This window comes from Pan troglodytes, chromosome 18 (assembly GCF_028858775.2).
Source record: "Pan troglodytes isolate AG18354 chromosome 18, NHGRI_mPanTro3-v2.0_pri, whole genome shotgun sequence".
In the NCBI taxonomy this organism is placed as follows: Eukaryota; Metazoa; Chordata; class Mammalia; order Primates; family Hominidae; genus Pan; species Pan troglodytes.
Genome location: NC_072416.2, coordinates 55174052 through 55190861, shown reverse-complemented (window position 1 = coordinate 55190861; position 16810 = coordinate 55174052). Strand labels below are relative to the sequence as shown.

The 16810-nt window shown below is 42.5% G+C and overlaps 2 protein-coding genes across 13 annotated transcripts in view; one reads left to right on the top strand and one right to left on the bottom strand.

Annotated features, from left to right (window-relative positions):
- The window catches only part of RSPRY1 (ring finger and SPRY domain containing 1), a 51711-nt gene extending 45646 nt beyond the window's left edge, over positions 1–6065 (bottom strand). Inside the window, exon 1 of one of the 4 annotated variants that reach the window (XM_016928470.2) lies at positions 5655–6065. The gene's annotated coding sequence lies outside the window, so the exon portion shown is untranslated. The other 3 variants (XM_009430832.4, XM_009430831.4, XM_009430830.3) reach the window with 3 other exon arrangements.
- The window catches only part of PSME3IP1 (proteasome activator subunit 3 interacting protein 1), a 33450-nt gene continuing 22370 nt past the window's right edge, over positions 5731–16810 (top strand). The window contains exons 1-2 of one of the 9 annotated variants that reach the window (XM_054669376.1): positions 5982–6069; positions 13086–13182. Coding sequence is in view for 2 of the 9 variants with exons in the window: in XM_054669371.2 (XP_054525346.2) it covers positions 5737–5859 (123 nt within the window). In the remaining 7 variants the exon portion in view is untranslated. Of the gene's footprint in view, positions 5860–5925; positions 7262–10223; positions 10385–13085; positions 13437–16810 lie in introns of those variants that run through there. The other 8 variants (XM_063797180.1, XM_054669371.2, XM_063797179.1 and 5 more) reach the window with 8 other exon arrangements.

Here is a 16810-nt window from a genome sequence, read left to right as displayed (position 1 = left end):
AACTGTATATCCAATGCTTATATGGCAGGCAGTGAGGAAAGACGGAAAAAGGTCCCTCATGCTCCTGACAAAGGGAGCTGGGGTTAGGGACAAACTTAGCTCCCTACCCAAAGACTACAGATAAAGCATCTACTAGAAGGAGGCCTCTTGTTCCATCAGTTTTCCAGTGGAAAAGGAACTTTGGTAACACTGAAGTACCTCTGTGTGAGCAAGTTTTTAGGTGACTATACAAATCAGCAATAGCAAAAGGGGACTAGAGAATCTATCTTTGCATTGTAACACATTTATGTCTTACATTATAAGCCAAAATATTGTTGGTATAAATATTCCCGCCCACACAATGAAAAGTAAACAAAAAAACCTATAAATTAAATTGATAAAGATGAAGCTAAATAAAAATTCTAATAAAAAAAGAGGAATCATGATGAAAACTCAGATCATTTTGAGACAATTCAGATGATGCACCCCAAACTAAGCATACTTCCTGAATACTGCAGGAATCCCCATTCTGCATATGACATGTGAGAAGCTTGTATTGGTGCCAGGTTTCCCAGGACAGACTTCCTGGGCGAAAAAAGTATTAAGAGACCACAGTAAACTCCAATATTGTTCTAGTTTTAGGTTATGAATACCATGTTTTAGTAATCCTTAGTAATTCACTTGGTAGGTTATTAATAAGTAGCCCTTAGGCATACCTAAGTATGAACAACTATGAAGCAATAAAAACTTAAAAAACAAACAAACAGTGCTATATTTCCCATGTGGAGGGACTGGGCAGGAACCACATCTTGAGAATCACTGCATTAAGGGAATACAAGAGCGAAAACAATTCTTCAGGAGGTAGAGGGGTAAGAAAAAACTAACACAACATTAAACTATGAGGTAATATACTTGCTGAGTAAGGTATTTCAAACCTTCTATTTGAGGTACATAGGACCTATGAAATTACGCCTGGAAACTATAATTTCAAGCAACAAGAAAGCTATGTGCAGAGTTCATTCCTTAACAAATTTAAGGAGTACATAAATTCCTTACTATTTCAAATGTATTCTCAGTTTTCGAAAGCTCAGAAACAAAGCGGAATGTTCTCTAAGAGGCCACCACTATTTATAAGATAACTTTTCCTGATTTAACCTTGTATATACCACACATTTATCTAAAGTTACTACTTTTACATATTTAACCAGCAACCACTCCCTTTTGGAATGGACACATTTGTATGTTTTCTCTGCTCACAAAGGTTGGCAAGAAAAGGATTTGAAAAGCTGACTTACTGAATGATAAACCAAAGGGAAATATTCACTCCTTTGCACTTCTAAAAGTTGTAAAAGTCCCCTCCAAAAGGCTGTTGCCCAAGTTACGGCATTTACTACTTCGTGATTATTCTGCTTTTCAATTTTCTAATTTGAATATCAGGGAAAAAACTACCCAAATTCAATGATAACTGCCTTGAAAATGCCAAAAGCTTGAAGAGAAGCTAAATCCATAGTTTATTATCCCCAAATAATTCTTTTGAAATAGATTGCTGGTTCCACTGTGTTTCCCATTTGTGGTGACTACTGACTTTCCACTTATTTTGCAATCCTGAGACTATCACACCCCACTTTACAAGTATCCTACTAAAAAATACAGAACATTTCCTATTTATTTATTTGAGACAGGGTGTTGCTCTGTCACCCAGGCTGGAATGCAGTGGCTCACTGCATCTTCAACCTCCCAGGCTCAAGAGATTCTACCACCTCAGCCTCCCAAGTAGCTGGGACTATCTGCATGTGCCACCACGCTGGGCTAATTTTTGTATTTTTTTGTAGAGATGGGGTTTTGCCATGTTGCCCAGGCTGGTCTTGAACTCCTGGGCTCAAGTGATCCTCCCACCTTGGCCGCCCAAAGTGTTGTGATTATAGGTGTGAGCCACCATGCCCAGCCATAACTTCCAATCTTAAGTAGTGTAATAGTGATTACTACCTTCAAGAATTCCTAACATTTTCTCCAAACTATATAGAGCGTGAAAGAAAGCTGTATTTAAAAAGATGCAAAGGGATTTCCCACTTCATTAGAACAAATTACTTCATTGTTAAGGAAAGCATATACAATTCTCAATAGACTAAATTAAGTTCACGAGGCCAGGCATGGTGGCTCACACCTGTAATCCTGGCACCTTGGGAGGCCAAGGTGGGTGGATGGCTTGTGCCCAGGAGTTTGAGACCAGCCTGGGCAACATGGCGTAACCCTGTCTTAAAAAAAGTGCAAAAATTGGCCAGGTGTGGTGGCTCGCACCTGTAGTCCCAGCTACTTGGGAGGCCGATGTGGGAGGATCACCTGAGCCTGGGAGGTAGAGGCTTCTGTGAGCCGTGATTGCACCACTGCACTCTAGCCTGAGAGACAGCATGAGACCCTGTCTCAAAAAAAAAAAAAAAAAAAAGAAAAGAAAAAGAAAAAACGGAAAAAAAGAAATACAGAATAATTGTTTGTTAAACTCTTGCCAAAACACACTTTTTTTTTTTTTTTTTAGCCTCCAGGCCCCACAGTGCTACATAACTCAGATTTGTTGTTTTTACCTGATTCACTACAGATTAACACACTATTATACAAAATGCTAAGTTTTTATTTCCCTTTGATACTTACTAAATGAAAAGTTATTTTGCTGACAAAAGCAGAAGCCCACATAGAGTATGCTGGGATACCTCCTATAATCAATAACTTGAAAATAATCACTGAGGGCCAGGCACAGTAGCTCATGCCTGTAATCCCAGCACTTTGGGAGGCCAAGGTGGGCAGATCACTTTGAGCTCAGGAGTTCAAGACCAGCCTGACCAACACGGTGAAACTCCCTCTCTACTAAAAATACAAAAATTAGCCGGGCACGGGTGGTGCTTGCCTGTAATCCCAGTTACTTGGGAGGCTGAGGCAGAAGAATCGCTTGAACCCGGGAGGCAGAGGTTGCAGTGAGCTGAGATCGCGCCATTGCACTCCAGCCTGAGGAACAAGAGGGAAACTCGGTCTCAAAAAAAAAAAAAAAAAAAAAAAAAGTCACTGAGTACAGAAAAAAGCATAACATAGAAAGACATTAAATAGTAGGTTAGGGCAACATGCATCCTGGGAGATCAAATAACTCACAATCACCAGTTATAGTTTTTAAAAAGATCCACAGAATATAGGATCACAAAAACAGAAAATTCAGAGCAGTACAAAAATTACTTCGAAAGGCAGACACAGTGGCTCACGCCTGTAATCCCGGCACTTTGGGAGGCCGAGGCAGGCGGATTACCGGACGTCGGGAGTTCGACACCAGCCTGACCAACACGGAGAAACCTCGTCTCTACTAAAAATACAAAATTAGCTGGGCGTGGTGGTACATTCCTGTAATCCCAGCTACTCCGGAGGCTGAGGCAGGAGAATCGCTTGAACCCAGGAGGCGGAGGTTGCAGTGAGCCGAGATAGCGCCACTGCACTCCAGCGTGGGCAACAAGAACGAAACTCCGTCTCAAAAAACAAACAAACAAAAAAACAAAAAACACAACTAAATTACTTCGGAAAAAATCCCATATAAATTGCCCGATATTTGGAAAACCATCTCTAACAAGTACGACGAACCAAACACTAGTAAAATGTCATACAGGGACACAAGTCTCTTACAATCTCATAGAGGGATCTACAAAGCAAGATACCATCCCAGGAAATGCAAAGTCCACATAAGGGGAAAAATAAAGAGAACCACTGTGCAAGAGAAATTTAAAAGCAACTTCCAACATGCCTCATAATCTATAGTCTAGGGCTACCACAACAACGCATAGTATTCGTGGAGGAAAAAAGGCAGTCTTTACAAATCACAACTGAGGGAGAAAGTATGATATTCACTGCCTGTAGACATCCAAAAGCCATGCAAATATATATGCAAAAGGGGGAGGAGGTTTACAATGTTGAGATCAAATTACTTAGAGGAAAATTTCAGCTGTTAGGGGAAAAAAATTCCTGAAGGAAAAGATATTACAGTGGTAACTCCTGCCAGCACCATAAGAAGTTCAAAGTAAATGAAAACTCTGAGAGCAAAAGCTGGAAATCCCACCATCCCCATCTAAGCAGGGTTTGAAACCATGGGTTTAGATCTTAATATGACCTAAGAAGCTGTGAACCTTGAAGCTTTCAGTACAATATGGCTCCCAGCACTCTGCAGGTGACAGACAACGACTGTATTAATCTCACCCCTTACCTCTACATACTACTTTACATTTTAGAAAGTGCCTTCACTTTTATTCCTCAACAGCAACCCGTTTGGTGGTAGAATCACACTAACTTACGTTCACGCAGCTTGTAGTTTGTACTTTCACATACTGCGCTGGTTATTTTACAGAAGAGACTTAAGGAGGTTAAGTCACTCCACTAAGCAAGAACAGATGGTAGGTGAAGGGCCTGGAAAACTGCGGGATTCTACTCAGTCAATAACAGACACTTCTAACCCTTCAAAGCTCAAAGTACAACACTCCAGGGGGAGCAACCTCTCTCAGAGAACTATACAAGACAGGACACCTCGGAGTCTCAGCCGACCGTCTCGGTCTCAGTCGGTTTCCCTCCCCAAAGACGGGGAAAGTGAGGCAGCAGGAGAGACAAATGCCTAATTTGGACTCACGCAAGGGGTGTTGGTGGGATAGACTCTCCCCACCCCACTCGGGCAATAAGCCCGGAAGCAGTTGGATCCTATGTCTGGGACACCTAGTCGATCTACAGAGAGAGGGAATAATTCCCGTTTCCCTTTCACCACTCCCCACTCTGGCTTTCCTATGGATGGAGGTGTCTTCTTCCCATCACCGCCCAGAAATCCCCTCTCCCCAAGGTCCTTACCCAATTTTCAGCTCCGGCTTCCGTAGTAGGACATTCCGCTAGTTCTAGCTCCTGCTTCCTAGCCCCATTCTCTTTCTATCCCAAGGCGTTTCTAAATCTCCCCGGGGAGGTATGCCTCACCCGTGCCACCTAGACCGTAAACTCCACAAAAAGAACCCTTCTAAAGCGTCCCTTCATCTACCCTTTCTATCCCGGGCACCCCTGAGTAGGTCAGGACCCCATCGGTACCAGGAGCCACCCCAGGAGATAGATAGCTGCCTCTCACCTGGGCCCTGTTAGCCGCAGCCTCCTCAGAAGGGCGACCCCCAAGAACCTCTTCTGGTGAGGACCCCCGAAAGAGGGAACACCCTCTTCTAGGAACCTCTTCAGATCCCTCAAGCGCGGGCCTCGGTGGAAAACCTCTCGGCTGTTTCTCAGGTTCTGACCAACGCCACCTCTCTCCCGGGCCCTTTCCAGAGCCTACCCCGGCCCCAGTCCGGTCCGCCCGCCCCAGGCTCGAGCGGCTGTTCCCCTCCCTCACAGACGTCCCCAACCCTCAGACTCCCTCCCGTTCCGCGTGCCCAGGGCTCAGAGCAGCGCGGTCGGGCTGTGGCACTGACTTTCTCTACCTCCCGGGCCCACCGGAAGGAGGGGGCGGCGGCGGCGGCGCGACTCCTTTGTGACAGGTCCGAGAGAACGGTAAAGATGGACGCGAGGCCACGGCGCTGCCATTACGCGCAGAGCCCACCCCCGCTTCGTACCGCCCCAGCCCTCCCTCAGTCCCCTAGGAAACGCCCCTTCCTCGGTGGCAATCCCTCTCCTTGACAGCCAATCACCTTTCAAAAGTCGTGTCACGTGATCAGCGGGACCGGCCCGCCCTCCAGGCGCAGACTGGCCAATCCTCATCCTGAGGCGTGAATGGCCCAATCAAGTCTCTCCGGTTCGTTTTCAGGGTACCGGATTTCCATCGGGCTCCCGGGGAGGAAGAGCTCCGTGGATTGGGTTACGTCGCCGGAAGTGGGGCGGGACTCTATTGTGGCGGTGAGGAACAGGAAGCCCTGAAGGGTCAAAAGAAATACAAAAGCAAAGGCTATTTTCTTTTTTTTTTTCTTTCTTTCATTCCTTCCTTCCTCTGTTTCTTTCTTTCTTCCTTTAATTTTTTTTTCTTTTTTAAGAGCGAGCGGCTCTGCGGTGGCGGTTTGGGGTGGGCGCCGCCGAGGTGAGGTCGTCTCGCCTCCCGCGCGCCGGTAGGTGAGTGCGGCCTCGGTCCTGGCCTGGCGGCGACACCTGGGTTCCAGCTTCCTTACGGAAGAGATGAGCTGCGGCTGCTGTTAGGGTTAGGGCCAGGCCTGTTCTCAGTCCGCGCACCCGCTCCTTGTCCGGAGTAGCCGAAGCCTGGGGCTTGCGGGCCCAGCCTGAGGGGAGCTGAGGGTGCCCGCGGGAAGGCATCTGGGTCGCGGCGAGGACCCTTTCAGGCGGGCCCAACACTGCCGGGCGTTTAATGGGGTTTCCCCAATTTTCTGCTAGGTAGGGCCACCCATGCTTCAAGTGAGTAGCAGGCTCTGTTCCAGAGGTCTTGGAACAGGTCCAGGTTACTCACTCCGATGTGCGGCGTCTGGTTGGAAATGGTTGAATCCCAGAATGGCAGTGCAGGATGGGAAGCACATTTATTGTGTGCCATGTACCAGTTGCTGTGCCAAGCGAATTTTCTGTTACGGAAAACAAGCCAGCTGGCCCGTTTTGCAGAAAACTTAAGGAACAAAGAGAGTTGAAGCGTCATGCTTGAGAGTTGGTGGTCCTTGTGACTGTCAGTCCACACAGAGGAAAGGGGGAGACCTGTTTGTTCGTAGTCGTGGTTCTTTAATGTTAGTGGAAAACAAGATCTCCTGGGGCCCTTTTAAAATGCAGTTTCTCAGACTCCCGCACGCTCGGGTAGTCCGACTGGTTAGTTCAGGAGTGAGACCCAAGAAGCCAGATGCGAGCCTGGTGATCGGAATTCCCGATGACCTCTTGCCTACCACCTGTGACATAAGATTTGTCGATTCATCAGTTATTTGGTGTATTCATGTGTCCACAGGGACACCATAAAATGGAAGGCACCCTTCTGAAATATTTGAAGGGAATCAGTGGGTAGACTCCTTTTTGATACAAAGTATTGAGCCGACAGCAGCTTTTACAGTCTTTTAGTTAGATGACCTGCGAACAATTTGTAAGGATCTGAAAGTAGAGGCTGCCCGATTATCTTTCTCAGCTGAAGTCTTCATGTCCTTACCCTGTGGGGAAGTGCTTCATGATATAAGAAAGGAATAATTGTGTCAAAACCATTTAGTTGATTATCAGTCTTCACTTTCATCTTCCAAGAATCGTGATGCTTGGTTAGAATCAAGCTGCTGCTTTAGCTATTGAAAACCACGTATGTGGTAAATCAAGTAACAAGTGCAATGTAAGTACAGGGTCAGTCATAGTGTAATTATGCCTTTATGGCAGCTAAATTAAGCATTTTCAACGTGTTCACCATTAGTCACCTTTTGAACATGCTTTGTCTTCATTCTTAAATATTATGTTTCACTCTTTACTATAGAATGTTGTTAAGATTGTTTTGTCTAAAATCAAGTATCGACAAGTTTAAAAAAAAGATTGTTTTGTATTTGGTTTTCTGTATTTCCACTATGCTCTATGGAACTATGGGTTTGTTTTTGTTCAATTTGTTTGGTATTTATTAGACTTCTTGAATCTGTGGATTAGTGTCTTTCATTAATTCTGTAAAATTCTCAGCCATTTTATATGCATATATTGCTTCTTCCCATTGTCTCTCTTTTTTTAATCGATTTAACTAAACCTTTTCACTCTTTTCTCTATGTCTTTTACTCTGTTCTTTCGTAGTACATTCTGGATAGTTTATTCTCAAGTTATTTCCATTGTTATTAAACTCGGCCTCTGAAATCTGAAATCATATATTGCAATTTTTAGTTTCTGAAGTTCTGTTTGGTTTGTGACACTTTTACAGTTTTTTATTTCTTACTATTTTGAGGCTTAATTTTATTTCTTTAAACATGGAAAGTATAGTTGTTTTTATAATCTCTATGTTTAATTCCACTGTCTGAATTCCCTTTGGGGGAGTCTGTTTCTGTTGTCCATTATTCCTGCTGTTTTACTTCCCAGTTCACCTTTACTTTGAAGCTGTAGTTCTTTTGGGCACAAGATTAAGATGGAGAGGGAGGTAGCTGTCAGACTCCACTCCCTGGATGGGCTCCTGGCTTGAACTTGTTTCTGTTATCTCATAAAGGCACTGAAACTTTAGCTTTTAGGTCAGAGAAATCCTCAGGATGAAATCCATTTTGAATATTGGGCTTAATTTCTGGTTTTCACCTTCTAGATTGTGTCCAAATTCTTTACTATCTTGTTAGCTTTTCTATTTAAGAATTAATATTTTTGGCTGGGCGTGGTAGCTTACACTTGTAATCCCAGCACTTTGGTAGGCCGAGGTGGGCAGATCACTTGAGGTCAGGAGTTTGAGACCAGCCTGGCCAACATGGTGAAACCCTGTCTCTACTAAAAATACAAAAATTAGCCAGTCATGGTGGCGGGCACCTGCAATCCCAGCTATTCGGGAGGCAGAGGTAGGAGAATCGCTTGAACCTGGGAGGTGGAGGTTGCAATGAGCTGAGATCATGCCACTGCACTCTAGCCTGTGTGACAGAGCAAGACCCTATCTCAAAAAAAAAAAATTATTTTTGACAAATTTCCAGCATATTTAGTGCAGAGGTGGAGAATTGGTTTCAATTACCTAGCCCACTATTTCAAGAAATGAAAATCCCCCTGTATTCTGAAATTTGGAATGTGAAATTTGTGTGATTTCCAAGTTAAAGATGGTTATTCTTCATATACCTAAAATTTCCACCACTTTTCACTGTGCATCGTCACAGCCATTATGAAAATTAAGCTTCCCCAATGCTTATTCTAGTCTTCCTTTCTGAACTGCTTAGTGCCTCTTATGGCCTGTAACCTAGTTTTACTTTTCCTTAAATTGCTGTGTGCCAACCTTATGTCTTTTACTGAATGAGTGTAAGTTCCTCAGTTGCCTGTTTAGTACATAGCATTGTATCTTGCACATAATAGGTTCTCGGTAAATATTTGCTTCAAAAATTTTTTTTCTTTGAGATGGAGTCTCGCTCACTTCGCGCAGGCTGGAGTGCAGTGGCGCGATCTCGGCTCACTACAACCTCCGCCTCCCGGGTTCAAGCAACTCTTCTTCCTCAGCCTCCCGAGTAGCTGGGATTACAGGCATGTGCTACTACGCCTGGCTAATTTTCATATTTTTAGTAGAGACGGAGTTTCACCGTGTTGGTCAGGCTGGTCTCGAACTCCTGACCTCAGGTGATCCACCTGCCTCAGTCTCCCAGAGTGCTAGGGTTACAGGCATGAGCCACTGCACCAAAAAAAAAAAAAAAAAAAAAAAAAAAAAAAAAAAAAAAAAAAAAAAATCTTAGTTGGCCTTGTCTGGTTATTGTAATGCAAAGCTTTTTTTTTTTTTTTTTTTTTTTTTTTTTTTTTTTTTTTAAGGGAAATGGGTATCTCCTTATGTTGCCCAGGCTGGCCTTGAACTCCTAGGCTCAAGCAATCCTCCAGTCTCAGCCTCCTGAGTAACTGGGACTGCGTTTTTTTGTTTTATTTTGTTTTTAATTTGGTCTTGAAGTGGAGTTATATAGGGTGGGGGGAGGGAGGATGGAGTATGACTTGAGGTGTGGGTTAGGTTCTGAAGCGAGCCTAGATGACAAAATAGCTTACAAGCAAAGCTACCCTTGAAATCTCAGGGAGGCCGCATGTTAATTGTAGGAATACCAGTGTTGCAGAACTCTGACATGGCCAGTGTGATATTGTAAAATACATATTTGGCCTTCATCCCTGTCTCCTGTGGCATATGACTCCTATAATCCTTGAAATCTCCAAAATGATTAGTGTCTTTTTATATGCTAAGGAGCTGACTGATGGCTGGCAGCCCCTAAGTAACTTTAGCATGGGGGCTGGTCACTTGAAAGACCCAGGCAGGATTAGAGGTTTGGGACCTTCAACCCCTCCCCAATGTCCAACCTCTGGGGAGAGGAGAAGGCAGACAAGCTGATGACCACCAGCAGTCACTGGTTTAATTAATCATGTCTAAGTAATGAAGCTTCCATAAAAACCCAAAAGACTGGGTTTGGGGAGCTTCTGGATAGGTGGACCCGAGAGGTTCCTGGATGATGGTGCCCCAGAGAGTGCATGGAAGGTCTGTGCCCTTCCCACATGCCTCTCCCTATGCATCGCTTCATCTGTATCCTTTGTAATATGCTTTTATAATAAACCAGTATATGTAAGTAAAGTGTTCCTCTAAGTTCCTCTAAGTTCTGTGAATTGGTCTAGCAAATTAATAGAACCTAAGGAGGGGGTCATGGGAACCCCGATTAATAGCCAGTTGGTTAGAACTACAGGTAAAACAACCTGATTCTTGTGGTTGGTATCTAAAATGGAGGCTAGTCTTGTGGGACTCACCCCTCAACCTATGGGATCTGACGCAGTCTCCATCCAGGTAGGTAGTGTCAGAATTGAACTGAATTAGAGGACACCCAGCTGGTTGGTGTCTGCTACAGAATTGGTTGGTTGCTTGGTGTGTGGGGACATATCCCTCACAGAATTATACTGTGTTGATTGTTGAGTGAGAGAATAGGAAAAATGCTTTGGTTTGGTTTGGGTTTTTTTTTCTCTATATCCTCAGACAAGTTTTATTTCGGCTTTGGAAAAAACTGCTGTTTTTCTTCCTGTGAGCCCCAGATGAAGTTGTTGGTTTGTATTTAGGAGTCACAATATGTAAAAAATACAATGAATACAATCATTCATGCATAGTGAGGGAAGTATTTATATTCAGAGAGGTGCATGTGAATGAGGATCAGCTGAGGGAACCGATATTTAAATTAGTTATCTTTCTTCTAGTGTGTATAGGTGAATTCAAGATAAATGCACATTTGAGACCCTGCCCTTGTGCTATGGAAAGATAAATAAATCAATACTTTTTTTTAACTTCTTTTTTTTCCCCCTCGCCAGGCAAGGTCTTGTGCTGTTGCCCAGGCTGGAGTGCAATGGCCCTCATAGCTCACTGTAGCCTGGAACTCCTTGGCTGAAGCCATCCTCCCACTTCAGCCTGCTAAGTAGTGCACCATCACACCTGGCTAATTTTTAAATATTTTTGTAGAGAGAGAGTCTCACTGTGTTGCCCAGGCTGGTCGTAAATTCCTGGCCTTAAGTGATGCTCCCAGCTTGGCCTCCCACAGCTTTGGGACTGTAGGCATGAGCCACTGTGCCTAGCCTGTTTGTCTGTTTGTTTGTTTGTTTGTTTGTTTTTAATAGAGTTGGGGTCTCACCATCTTGCCCAGGCAGGTCTTGAACTCCTGGGCTCAAACAATCCTGCCTTGGCCTCCCAAAGTGCTCAGATTGCAGGTGTGAGCTAGTGCACCAGGCCTTAATTTCTTTTCTTTTTTTTTTTTCTTTTTCTGAGACAGAGTCTTGCTCTATTGCCCAGGCTGGAGTGCAGCGGCATGAAATCTCAGTTCACTGCAACCTTCGCCTCCTGGGTTCAAGCGATTCTCCTGCCTCAGCCTCCCAGGTAGCTGGGATTACAGGCGCATGTCACCACACCCAGCTAATTTTTGTATTTTTAGTAGAAATGGGGTTTCACCCTGTTGGCCAGGCTGGTCTTGAACTCCTGACATCAAGCGATCCTCCTGCCTCAGCCTCCCAAAGTGCTAGGATTACAGGTGTGAGCCACCGTGCCTGGCTGAATTTCTTATTGTATGTGTTTCATAGATGCCTGAAAGATTATTGCAAAGCTGAATTTTTTATTGTATGTGTTTCATAGATGCCTGAAAGGTTATTGCAAATTGCTCCTTATGATAAACATTTAAAATGTGGATTAAATTTCTTTTTCTGTGGTTTAGTTTTTAGATTCTTTTAGTCTCCTTTGCTACCGGAATATGTTAATTAAGCTTTGGTGTTAGAAGATTGACTTCACTTTGCCTAGTAATAAATACTAACAGCGGGCTCTCTGTTAGTAGTTGTCGTTCTCTAAATAAATTTTATGATATAGGAAAAGTCAGCTAAATTTTTAAAAATCTAAATAACTGTATCTTGGTAGAAGTGCCTTCTGGCCAGAAATAAGTCTTTATTTGGAATATAGATGAGTTAGCCAGATGGCAAATTCCTCTTAGTTGCTGTCCTGCATTTTGAAGTACAATGTGACTTGAACATCAGAGTAAAAAATGTTGGAAAGCAATAATCTATATTTACTGACAAAAGGAAATGGATTGACCTATTGCTTTTGCTACTGAAAGTGAAGTCTTAAAACAACAGAACACAGAAACCTGATTCTGGTGTGTTTTAACATGTACAATCTAATTAATTTTAGAATTAGAAGGATATGGTGGCCAGTGATGTAAACACTCAAGTAGTTTGCCATCACATAATTCAATTCCATAGGAAACCAGATCTCATTACTTTGTGTCATGGCACTAGCTAAATGGAGTCATTTTTCAAGTTAGGAATAGCAATTATTTGGGGAGCAACAATGTAAGTTTTGTATTTTAAAACATGTGTAGTGTGCTATGTAAGAACTGAGCCCATTTTGTCCCACCACCCTGGAAATTAAATGGGACGGTCTCCAATGTAAACCCAGTAGTTCAGTGTTACCAGTTACTTTGGCTTGAAATATAAGAACTTTGTTTTCTTGACGGTCAGGCAGATTTGAAAACCACGTTCTTTATTTGTGCCAATTTGGACTCTAAGTTTGGTGGACAAAGTGAATTTTGAAATGGTTTTAGTTTTCCATGAATTCCCTATTTGAAGAAATTGAATAAATCCTTTAAAAAATAATGTAATGTTTAGTTTGATAATTAAACTTGAGTCACTTTGGAAAACATGTGAGTAAAGGAAAGCTGACAGCATTTGTTTACTCTTTCTAAAGTGGAACACAGTAAGGACAAAATAAGCATTCCTAATGTAAGTCCTCTGCATTCCTACAGGGCTCTTCACAGTTAGAGCCCGTATCCCTGATATCCCTGGGCTGTTTGTCTTTTGATTTGTTTTTAATTACCCTAGCAAACAAAAGGGAAAAAGAAGAGACTTGTGAAAATTTACCTAGACAATAGGAATTAGAAGTCAACACAATCTAATTTTCTAGCTTCTTTGTCTACTTCCAGCAGGTCAGTAAGTTACAGGTACTTACCACCTCTTTCTTGCAGAATAAACAGCCATTGGACTCTTCAAAGAAAAACGCTGTCTCCATCAAGTACTGCTTTCGCAGGATAAGTGACCATTTTTAATCAGTTGAAATTAAAGGAAAGTAGCAGTTATTTTTGAAAGATGACATCAATTATATAATATAGTAAAGAGATTTAATTTTTAGTCCTTTGTTTCTTACTGCACAAATTGTATGGTGTTTGAATAGAATTCCCATGATACTGACATTTCAGCAAATACTTGCTTGATGGCTACCAATCTCTATAACTTACATTGCACAGTACCTAGGAATATTCATGTGAGTTCATTCTTCCCTGCTCAGATTCTTCAGCTCCTCGTGGTTGGTTTATTCAGTAAGTATTTGAATACCTAATATATGCCAGACACTGTGCTAATAATAATAAGCACTGTGGAGACAAAGAGCTGTTGGAACAGTCACAGATGATAAAACACAAAGAATAAGGGCTGTAGTAGAGTTATGAATGATCGTAGCAGGAACACAAAGGAAGGAAATACATATTAACTACTCTAGGAGGTCTTGGAAAGCTTCATAAAGGAGATGGTCTTTAGTCTGATTCTGGGCAGTTGGAGCAGCAGTTTGCATCGGGTGAAAAGAAAGCAAGGGCATTCCTGGCAGAGGGAACAGCCTGAGCAAAGCCACGCAGAGAATGAAGACCTACAGAAGAAAATGCTAATTTGACAAAAGATGCATAAAGCAGTCTATGTTTTAGTCTAGTCTTTTTAAACTTACAGAAATTTATTACTATGTGTGGCCATCTAACTTGGCTTATTTTCTTTATTTGGGGATCAAGGGAATGCCAGAATTATGATATTAGTTTTATTACTAATTAATTAATTAATTTATTTATTGAGACAGGGTCTCCCTCTGTTGCCCAGGCTAGAGCGCAGTGGTGCGATCATGGGTCACTGCAGCCTTAGCCTCCTGGAGTAAATGATCCTCCCACCTCAGCCTGTGAGTAGCTGGGACTACAGGCACACATCACCATGCCTGGCTAGTTTTTTAAATTTTTTGTAGAGATGGGGGGTCTCACTTTGTTGCCCAGGCTGGTCCTCCTGCCTTGGCCTCCCAAAGTGTTGGGATTATAGGCATGAGCCACCATGCCCAGCCTGAATTAAGATATTAGTTTTAAAGAGCAGACTTTTGTAAGTGTGCATTAGTTTTGACAGTGTGACTGTGTTTTCAGGACACCAACCCACTGAGAGCTGATGAGAAATACATTTCTTGTATTTTTCTTTCCCCTGCAACGCTTGCCTTTAAATTTTTTTTTTTTTAAATATGCATTTACTTTATTTCTTATTTTCATTAACCAACTGATTTCTGGTTTTGTCCCTGTGTATAAAAGATTGTAGGCCGGGCACAGTGGCTCATGCCTATAACCCTAGCACTTTGGCAGGCTGAGGTGGGCAGATTGTATTGCTTGAGTCCAGGAGTTTGAGACCAGCCTGGGCAACATGGTGAAACCCTGTTTCACGAAAAAAAAAAAAAAAATTAGCCAGGTGTAGTGGTGCATGCCTGTAGTCCCAGCTATTCGGGACGCTGAGGCATGAGAACTGCTTGAGCCCAGGAGGCTCTCTGAATTCTTATTTAGATGGAAATGTAAAATTCTAGGGTTTGTTTTTATTGTTGTTGTTGTTTTTGGCATATTGGAAGATTTTTAAATTTTCTCTTTTAAAAATATAGGCCGGGTGCAGTGGCTCACACCTGTAATCCCAACACTTTGGGAGGCCAAGGCCGGTGGATCACCTGAGGTCAGGAGTTCGAGACCAGCCTGGCCAACATAATGAAAGCCCATCTTTACTAAAAATACAAAAATTAGCCGGGCATGGTAGCACACACCTGTAATCCCAGCTACTCAGGAGGCTGAGGCAGGAGAATCGCTTGAATCTGGGAAGCGGAGGTTGCAGTGAGCCAAGATCGTGCCACTGCACTCCGGCCTGGGCAGCAGAGCGAGACTCTGTCTTAAAAAAAAAAATTATATATATATAACAAGAATGAAGAGAGACATTTACTGGGACACCAATGGCATTGCCGTATCCTAGTATTTATTTCCCAGGTTTAAATCATATCTAATCTGATAAATTCATTTCCTTCAGACATGATTATTTTTCTCCATCTTATAAAATTAAAGTAACTAGGAATGTTTGGCCCAGAAAAGCAACAAATTAGGAGGAACATGGGAATTGTCTTCAAACAACTGAAGTATGGTCATGTTAGAAAAGATTTGATTCTTTTTGTATAGTCCCAGTGGATTGAACCTATGTATTGAATTTATAGTAAAACAGATTTCAGTTCAGTTTAAGGAAGAACTATCCTAACAGTCAAATCTGCTTAGAGAGGGAGTTGGCTGCCTAGGAAGGGAATGCAGTGGTCCCTCTTGAAGTTTTAATATATGAGTTGGATGACCTTCTCCTGGGTGTGTATGGTAAATTCAGATGTCGAGTGGATTATCATATTAGGTGGGCTATAAGGACTATCCCACCCTGAATTATTTACTAGGAAAAATGGGTGATGGAAAGAAACCAGATGATTAATACAGGATGAGAAAGGAGACACGGTTAATAGGGGATAAGAAAGGGGGAAATTGAGGGTTCGGAATGTCTCTCCCAACCATTAGAGCCCTAGAAAGTTCACGTTTTCTCTGCCAGAGACATTTAAGAAATTGTTGGCTCTGGTTTCATAAGAGGTTGTTCTGTAGAACTTGAGGAATTTTTGGCATTTTCACAGAGACTGAACAGTTCTGCTTCAGTAATGAGCCTCTGGCTGGAGTCATTGAGTGCTGCTAAATCAGAAGTGTCCAGGTTGTGGGCTTTAGGTGGGAGCAACAGCGTCTGTCAGTTGATTTCATTTCTTTCTAGTAATTTTCACAATTCGCTCTTATTGTTATATTAAACTAAACCTCAGCAACAGTAGTATTCAGGCTGAGACTATTCTCTTGTTCTGAACGTTTGGGTTTGTTTTTTCAGCTTCCATTTCTAGCTTTACTAAATAAAAATGTTGCATGAATATTCTCAGCACTGGAATTTGAAGTAGGAAGAAAGCTGAAGTCGACATGTCTTTGTTTTCAACTAAGATTTAGTGTTTTCTGGGGAGGAGTATGATAAAGTTGGTAAGAGTATGCATTTTTGATATCAGGCCTGGATTTGGTTCTCAGCTCTACCATTCACCACCTGTATCACCTTAGACAAATAATCTAACTCCTCTGGACCTCAACTTCATCTGTAAACAGATAATATTTCTCATAGGGTCAATGATCATGTAAATTAGATAATATCCATAAAAGGTATATAATACATGGTAAGAGCTCATTAACTGTTAGCTACTTTATTTTTGTGGTAGCGTGGAAACTTACTGTTTTTGTTGTTAGTGGTCATCTTGGAATGGACATTGGATTGAATATGTGCCTCCTTGTTAGCACATAGTGCTGTGAATAACATGTCTGGGTAGGGGTTAATTCCACAGTTACTCAAAAGGAAAGAAACCAATAAAGAAAAACAGAGGTTTAGTTTAAAAGGAGTAATATGGCCAGGTGCGGTGGCTCACCCCTGTAATCCCAGCATTTTGGGAGGCCTAGGCGGGCAGATCACGAGTTCAGGAGTTCGAGACAAGCCTGGCCAACATAGTGAAACCCCATCTCTACTAAAAATTCAAAAATTAGCTGGGCGTGTTGGCACACGCCTGTAGTCCCAGCTAGTCAGGAGGCGGAGG